Below are 9,419 nucleotides of genomic sequence, written 5' to 3'. Positions count from 1 at the left end.
GTGACGGCTGTTCCTCTGCGGCGTCAACGAGATTGCGAATTAATGGAATTCAGAGTTTTTGTGTGTATTTTTTTTTGGAATTTTTTAGTAATCTGGTTCGGCTAAGTTGGCTAAACCAGCTAAAAACCCAAACGGAATTCCGTGCACTTAAAGAGTATTTAAGCAGTGGTACAGGATTTTTCGGCGCTGAATTTCAATAACTGTTAGCTTTGATAGGAAATATCGCAGCATAAGTAGTTACTCAAGGTCGCTAATCTTAAGAATAAAAAGATCTGATTTTCCCGAGAAAGACCAGATTTGAAAATTTGAACTCGCAGTTCTCACCAACGTTAAATCAAATCCAGTTTTGTCGAGAAAATAGGGTTACAACGGTCCATGAGAGTAGTTAGTGGACTTTCTTAATGGGTGGCCTAACAAAAAGATTCTCTCTGTCAGTGTTTATGTTTATTTGGTTAATTTACTCGCAGTTTTTTATTTACTTTTGTTCTATACTTTTTTTTGTTTTTTTTTTAGATATTTTTGTCAAACTTAACGCCAGACAAAGCATTGTACTCATTAAGTATATATATATTTACATTTAAAAATATTTTGCTATATATATGTATTTGCCTTCCTCCAGCTGGCCGCAACTATGAAATGGCGACTAGCGGTGATATATCGATGATCTCACCACCATCGTCTTCCATTTCGAACGGCCAGGATCCATTCGGACAATTGCCGCCGCTGCCACCGCCACTGCGTTCAACACAAGTGCTTCAACCGCTAACGGTTTTTCCAGGTGTGATAAGTATTTTTGATGCATAAACGATGTAACTAGCCTCGCTCTTCCACAAAAAAAAAAAAAAATATCCTTCATCTTTGAAGTTCTGCTTGGATATTTGGGCATGCTGTAATAAAAATTTTGATGTTAATTGCTCAAATTTTTTTAGCAATTCACTTTTTTATAAAAGTTATATTTTTGCATTGTTTTGTTGCCAAAGCCTTTGAGCTACCACCGCTTTTTTATTAGTGCGTTTTGTTTTTGTTTTTTTTTGAATTAGTGCAAGTGATTTAATATTTTTTTTGTTGGTACACCTTTTTAAGGCCTGCCTGTTTTTCCTTTTCTTCAGTCGTTTTGTGTAGATTTTTCTGAATGTTTGCTAATTTTTTGGATTTTTTCTTGATTCGAATATTTTTCTTACTTCGTTGCCATTTTTAAGTTTTCGATTGGTGTTGCTTTACTAATTGATGTGATTTTTTTATTGTATACATACACATACATTTGAATGCAAATCATTGGTACATACATCTATTTGTTATACATACATACATACATACATACATACATGCAAACGCATTTTTACTGAAATCTTAATACTGTAAATGAAATGAAATAACGTGAAAAAAAACTAAAAAGTTAGATAAAATAAAATAGAATAAAATGAAATAAAATAAAGTAATTGAATCAAATTAAATTAAATTAAGAATAATAGTAAATAAAATTAAATAAAAATAAAAGAGATGCAATTAAAAATATACTTCGTACTAGCAAATGTTTTGGTACATATTGTTTGGATAATAATATGAAGACGAGTGAATATTTTTCAGAACTTTTTTTCGGCTTATCGTTTAACCCTATGACTTAAGATTGTAGAACACCATATTCGAAATGGTCTCCATTTGCCTCCCAGTACGACGAACCCATGCATTGCGAACCTTTCCACTGTTCGGACATGCGCCCGCTTTAGTGGTGTCTTCAAGTCGTATACCAAAGCATTTGCTAGCACTGCTTAAAGGAAATCCAAAAACATGTGATTAATTTTTTTGCGATCAAACAATCAATGAGAAACTCAGATAGATACGCACTTACATGCAAACATGTTAGCACACACAGCAGCCTCCATCCTTGCACTTTTCAACGGTTTTTGGTAGTTTTTGCTTTCAGTGGCATCACTGTGAGCCATGCACGAAAACCGCCACACTACACTAAACACTTACTTAGGTTGCGTATACGCCCCAACCAACGAGTAAAATTTAGTTCACAGCACACCTTTAACAAATTTCACAATAAATATAAACAGCCGTATATGTACACTAGACAACAGAGAAAAAGTGTTTTTGTAAGAGCAATTTCGAAAACAAAATTTTTTCCCTGAAAGTAGGGATCGTATTTTTAAATTTTTCGTAATATATTCAGCGGTTACAGTCGGATTTTAAAGTATGATATATTGATCACTAAAAATAAGTAAATTTTTTCCGACGAAGTATTTCGATTATTCCAGAACTATTATAAAAATAAAATGTATTGCCTAATGCAGGTTCGACAAAAAAATATTTTCTCCAATTGCCTTGCAAAAATACATAACACTCAGGGCTGTACGCAGAACTTATATGTATATTTGCATTAGACCACGTCAAAATTCTGCAATGCGACTAAATCTAAAATGAGTTCCTTTTGAGGTCGATATAATTTTCTAGGATCAATGAAAACACTCCAAACTATAAGATGAGGTACACTCATTACATGCCATTTAAGCATTATGCAGACTCAGATTGTTTAAATTCCTAAATTATCCTTTTTAATCCCTTGTCCCATTTGTTACTCCGGTCGCATTGCAGGATTTTTTATTTATTATTTTATTTTTTTTGACGTGGTCTATTGTGCATTCATAGGTACACACATAAGATCACCTCATGTGAGATTAAAATTTTTGTTTTTGCATTTTTAAGCAGCTATCGTAAAAACAAACAACAACATCGTCGTCGTTTTTGCACTTCAAATTAAAAAAAATAAAAATTCGCTACTTTCATTGCCATTACGAAGTCATAAGAAAATATTTGATGTTTGCTTGTTTTCCTAATAGTAAAAATAAAATATTTGTTTGGCATACCTTTTTAAGTGTTTTCTCAAATGTTTCTTCAGTCCAATTTATCTATTTGGACTTTTTTCTTGGCTACAGCTGTACCTCGAACGCTTGCAGCTTAACTGAGCGCATTATTTTTCTTAGGTTTTGCGCCGTAATTTGTATATTCGTATTTCTTCTTTCATCCAAGTGAATAAAATCTTTTGATGCTTGTGCGTTTGCAACCAATTTGTTGAAGTTCTACAGTTGAAGTTGTGCTTTTTTACTTGTTACAACATCTCAATGTACTTCCCCACATCATTTGCAATATGTGTACTACATACATACATACATACATATGTACATGCAACAAACCCAAAAACATGCACATCAGCTATTCAAAAACAACAAAAAAATATTATCTGCTATTAAGCTTACAAAAAAATGCTAACCACAAATCAAATTACTCGTTCTCTATTTCTTTTCTGCGTGTGTTTTTTCAACGCGTTGATATATGAAAAAAAAAAAAATACAATATTAATACAACACCAAAAAACATTAAAAAATGAAATTAAACCGCAAAATTTATGAAAACTCCAACATTTACGGCAAATGTTTGCGTTGTGAAAAAAAAAAAAAAAAAAAAATATATTTTTTTTTCGTGTCGCTTTATCGTTGATTTATTTCGTAGAGTGAGTATAAATGCAGTTTTTTTATTTTATTTACTATTTTTTATGAGTTCTTAATTTTTTTTTTAATTTTGCATTTAATGATTTTTTCGAGAGTTCTCATGCTCGTTTGAAAAAAAAAAATCGTTTAAAAAATATATGTACATATGTGTATTTCGAACATATTCGCATTCGTATAGTGTCCAATTTGAGCGAAGACTCTTACGATTATGTTTTTGGTGGTCGACGTAAGACCCCGCCTGCAACAAGAACAACCACCACTACACTCAAGCTGACCTCGCCTCCCGTACGCCTGCGACCAGAAGGTGAGTAAATGTTTGACATAAAATTAAACTAATCTAAAAATTTAGTTAAAATAGTGGTATTCATTTTTTTCGGGCTTAATGCCGAACTTCCACTAGGCATTGAAAAGACAAAATAAAAAAAATTATGCTACTATAAAAAATTGGCATGTGGAAACGGACCTAATGGGTTTTATTTTTAACATAACGATGCCGGTGTTTTAATGCCCAAATTTGTAAAGAAATTATTTTGTCATTTAATTCCCAGCGGAAATGCGGCATAATGCCGAGTTTCCAATGAGAATTGATTTGACAAAAAATGTATGTAATTTAAAAAAACTTTTTCATTAAAATTTTTGTCATTTTACGCCCAGTGGAAGTACGACATAAAAAAAAAAACACTAAAATATTTATATTAATCACATTTATAATAAATTAGATGAGCCCATTCAAGTGAATACTTGCATGTCTACAATAATTTTTTTTTTCATACAATTTAAAATTTTTATAAATTTTTTTTATTAAGTCTTTGATTATCTTTGTTATCATAGTACCCTCGCCACACTCTTGTCTCCATTACTTACTTTACCTTCTTTTCGCAGACGCACACCATCGTGGTGGCAACGTAAATAATGGTGGACGTTTTTATCGTCATTCCTTTAGTTACGCGCCAAAACGTTCCCGACACGGCAACAACAGCGAACGCAATGAAAATCGTGAATCACGACTGAGATGTCATGGCGAAGATGAAGCAACACTGCGCCAACTGCTTCTCGAGTACGTAGATAAATTTACCCTTCATTTACTTACATATACATATATACTCTTTTAGTCTCATTTTCACGCTAGTCATATGCTTACTCACATACATACGTACATATATATATAGATACATACTTATATATTTATTTAAGTTCATATATCGTAAATCACACTACATTATCAGCTTCTCATCTCACAAGCATTCTTTACGTGTCATCGCTGTATATACTCATTCCATATTTTTGCCTTTTTTAATTTGAACGTTTAAATTCCATAACTGATTAATGAGTAAAAACAAAAGTGCGTGTAAGCGAGAGTTCGATAAGCAATTAAGTACTTAGCTTTGCTATTGAAGGAAAATTCATTTTAATTATGAAATTTTTAAATTTAATTCTGATAAAGAGAAGGCACGGACAATAATACGATTCTGAAAGCCGCCGGACTTAGGAACGTTTCGTCCACGATATGCTCTCATTGAAAAGTTGGTTCACCTTTAAGTATGCAACTGTCGCTTATGCCACTAGAATTTGGGCGAATTCACATTGCTTCTCTTATCTATTCATGTGGCCGGTATCTCGACAGGCCTGCTTTTATTCCGAAAATTTCGAATATGAAAATTCTTAGAGCCGCACTGCAGAAACTATTCATTAAATGAGCCACTCAAGGCTTTCATCTCCTGAGGTTACTAAATGATAAGGTATGATCCTACAAATATGCTGTAGTTGCGAACAAATTAAGTAATCCAATTTTTAATCTCACGCTTTCGGAGCACAAAATTTGGTGCTCCTAATTTTAAACATTTACCTAGAACGAGCCATTAACTTTGATAAAGAGATCTTATGTTGGGGAAAATTGAAATATTTTTCTATTTCACTATTGGTACTTTTTCTAGAAGAAGATTTCTCTCCCAGCGATTAAAGCGGAAGCACAGCTTGCGTACGGGAAAGCAGAGAAGTTTTTGAACAAAACACATAGCTTTAAGGTGCCGCAAATACCGCCGCCATCTCAAAAAGTTTCTACTATCTCTTGTAAACTTCTCCGCAGCCATAGTCTCCTAGGACTATGTATTCCGTCGAATCTGAAAAGCATCGGCCAAACAAGTGTATATGGGAGCAGTCTTTCCAGTATGGGTCTAGATGCCTAATTTAGTCGGGTTTTACTGGTGACGCTATACACGTCCATGATTTATTTTAAAAAGCCTGCCTAGTCTAATGTAAACAGAGAGTCAACGAATATGTGAAGGTTAACGGTGGGAACTACAAAACAAGAAATATGGATGCTTTCCTGCTATTTAGGAATGGAAACTCCAAGATGACATAACGGATGGCTTCTAAACCATCCTTGTTTCATTTGAGCTTTCATGTAGTAATTTTACCCACATTTGGTGTATGTATTGGATTGGCCAGATTCCTTACGTAAGAATCCTTTGAGTTTGGCAACCATCGCCTACACTAAACAAAAAATATTTAGCGTTTAAACCGAGGTTAATAGCAAGCTTGGGACACTCTCAGTTATCGTGCTAACACAAAGGAAGTTATATAGGCTTAACATCCAATGCAGCAGACCGTTATAAGAAATGAAAGCTGCCTTTTCGCTGCTTTAAAGCTATATTTTTTCCTACATTCCAGTGCATACATTTAGGAGTTGATCTACCCCAGGTACGAGTATTTGAAGCTTAGTTAGGCACCAATCAAAAACGAAAGGATGCTCATTAGTATTTGAAATATTTTATAATTAAATGCGAATTAGGTTTGCCCACGCAAATAATTTTAAGTGGATATTATTGTATTTGAGCAATCAACGCAGTCGGCAGTGATAAGGATTTGTTGTTGTGATTTATTTGCACGCAACCCAAATGCAAATGCAATTACTTAACTGCATTTCACAAATTCCACACAGAAATTACGTCCGCTCGCACAACGATACACACATACATACATACAAATGAATGTACTAAGTATGTTTGTATATAAATCCAAAAGTATCTACATACAAACACGCTACGTGATCTATGCTTCTCGGCCATTTGTATTCTAAATTATTTGGTTTGTAATTAATTTATGCGACCAACCTAATTCGATAGCGACACAATCACAAATAAAATAAAATTCGCTTCAACATACCAATAAAATGGCATAGAATTCCAAATGCACCGTTATTTAGTTATTTATTGTGAAACGCAAATAAACAAATAAATTATTTATTTCTGTTTTTCCAAACAAATAAGATTTTCCTAAAACTCGTACACTAAAGTGAAATGGTGTCGCATTATTTACGTTTCTGATTAAAATTTGATAAAATTGCCGTGATTAGACACGCTTGGCAGCGACAATGGCGACATAATCCGCCAATTGGCGGATGACACCAATCTGCGGTGCGTAATTTAGGGAGTTGCTGCCATGAGTCAATAAATGGCCATTCGAATGAATAGTGGTTTGAGTTTTTAAACAAAAATAACCGTAAACTAGAAATGCATTTCAACATTAATTCATTTACTTTCGCTGGCATGTGTTTGTATGTTTTCAAAATTTTTAATGAAAACTTGCAAATAAACTTTCAGTTTTATATTCGCTTCCCAAAATAGGTAATTCCTTTAGTCATAAAGAGTTAACAGGTAGCGAGCATATACGAAATAAACCTAATAAATGAAACAGGTGTGGCATAGGTGGTTAGGTGGTGTGGTTAGGAAGAGGATTTAGTGTGTTATGTAGAGGTCGTTGCTCCTTCTTGCTTATGTCGATAAAAAGGTCTCTGTGATAACCCCAGCTATGTCCTGTTTAATGGTTCCTACTGTATCTTCCCAGTTTTCGGTAGTAATCTACCAGTTTTAATACTACCTCAGCTATTCATTACTTAAAATATTTTCAAGTTCAACATGTGGCTAATGTCCACCCCAGAAAGGTCTTCGGGAGTGTTGATGAAATACGAGTCGAGAAGTGTAAACCTTAGTCTTGTGAAAGAAGAGAAGCTGTGAAGAAAATGCTGAAATGATACCATCTCGGTTTCCTCTAAACAGCTACGGCGTTAAGGATTCGAAACGGCATTATGTGGGTAGCATAGATTCGTACTGGACAATGCTAGGTTAGGACTTCTTTCAGTACCGTGTGCTGCCGTTTAGCCAACTGATGAAGTTTCTTTCACTGATGGGCTCGTGGCTACCAGCGAGAAGGACTTTGCCTGTTAACCCTCATTGTCAGTAGAGTGGCCTGCTCAACCAACTAATCAGCCTTGCATTTTCGTAGATAGAGCTACGAGCTGTAAAGAATTAAAACTTATAAAAAAAAATTATTTTCGATGGTTACTAATGGTAATAAAGTAGTATTGATCACCTAAGCAAGCTATTATTCATTTTCCCTATCTAACTTCCCCAACTAAGTCTCCAAACGGTACACCTTTTTGTTGATTAGGTATCAGATGGAGTGAGTGGGAAACCTAAAGAGGTGGTTTCTATTATTAGGCGGGTCGTTTATTCCTTACCCAATATAGGGAGGCAATCTCCGACTAATCCTGGTAAAGGTTGGGTTGGTTGTATTAAAGGATCGAAAATAAATTGATTTCCTTATTTTTTTTTATTGTTTGCATTTTTTCACTCATAGCTCATGCATTAAAATCATATATATATTTTTTTTTGCTCTACTCATTTTTATGGTAGTTATGGTAATGTGTATTCACACCTACAATTAATAACCATTTCACCAATACTAACTAACGAGTCACGCATATAATTAAAATGCAATCATTATAATATGTTGTTGTTTTTGTTTTTTTTGTATTTCTCTCCCTCCATTCATCGTGTGTTTTTTCTCTCTCACTCTCTAACGTCAATTTAAATGCATTTATATATGTATATGTAATTCTTGTCCACGAATTTGTCCACGATTTATTTGGTCTTCCTTCCCTTTAACGCGGCGCCATTGACGTCCACGCGCCACCACAGAATTGTGCAATAACTGAACAGATTATGTTAATTTAAGTGCACCCTCAATATGTCAATTACATTTATCATTGCCAACATTAACATTAGCATTAACGATAAAAAAAAAAAATAGCAAACTAGCAGCAAAAAAACAGCAGTAACAAAGCCAAACGCAAAAGGATAAGCGGAAATAAATAAGCAGTGCTCTGTGCGGTGAGCTCCTTTGTTGTTGGTGCGTATGAAAGTGTGCACACTTTGCAGATACTAACTAGTCTGTTCAGTTGAAGTTGACACGATTCTGCTACAACGTGCTGTTGTTGTTTTTTTTATTCTTTTTGTTGTTGGCCCGATCAAACGAAACGATAAAAGAATAACGGTGTACTCTGCGAATTCAAAGGCCAGAGCCAGAGCTGCTAGATGCAGCAAATGTCCACCAATTGCTGCGGGCATCGAAGACATTCACCAACAACAACAACAACAAGCCAATAAACGCAAAACACAGAACAACAGAAAGTGATAATTATAACAGAAAGGAAAAATTAACAAACAAAAAAAAAAATAAAAAATAAAAAACAAACAAGGGAAACGAAAAAACTAAAAAAAGAAGAAGCACCACATTCAATAGCATTTTTAACTGAACGGAAAACAAAAACAAAACGTAGTTAAACTTATTCTATAAAAATTAAAAAAAAAAAAACGAAAATTTAACGAATATTAAAAACAGCACGAACCCAGTAAAGGAATTTTAAATAATTGGCAAAAAAAACGAAAGTAACTCAATCGAGGCCATTTGATAAGCACATTGACACACTCACACTCTCAGATCCTAGTAGCGTTTTTAACCAATTAACGTAATCCTAAGCGTAAACGTAAGCCCTAACGTTAATACATACATAGCTGCATTGTTGTTCGGTATTACTCTCCTCGCAAGTGTCACCCTCCCGTCAAA

The 9,419-nt window shown here is 34.2% G+C and overlaps 1 protein-coding gene across 1 annotated transcript in view; it reads left to right on the top strand.

The window, feature by feature from the left end:
- The first annotated feature begins 636 nt into the window (after positions 1 to 636).
- Positions 637 to 9,419, top strand: part of LOC118748077 (glucose transporter type 1) — a 54,922-nt gene continuing 46,139 nt past the window's right edge. The window contains 3 exon segments of the mRNA XM_036482377.1: positions 637 to 778; positions 3,691 to 3,816; positions 4,395 to 4,569. Of these exon segments, the coding sequence (XP_036338270.1) occupies positions 637 to 778; positions 3,691 to 3,816; positions 4,395 to 4,569 (443 nt within the window).

This window comes from Rhagoletis pomonella, unplaced genomic scaffold, assembly GCF_013731165.1.
Source record: "Rhagoletis pomonella isolate Grant_MI unplaced genomic scaffold, Rhpom_1.0 Rhpom_scaffold_00012, whole genome shotgun sequence".
NCBI classification, from domain to species: domain Eukaryota; kingdom Metazoa; phylum Arthropoda; class Insecta; order Diptera; family Tephritidae; genus Rhagoletis; species Rhagoletis pomonella.
The sequence above is the reverse complement of the archived record's forward strand: the minus strand, read 5'-3'. Positions and strand labels throughout refer to the sequence as shown.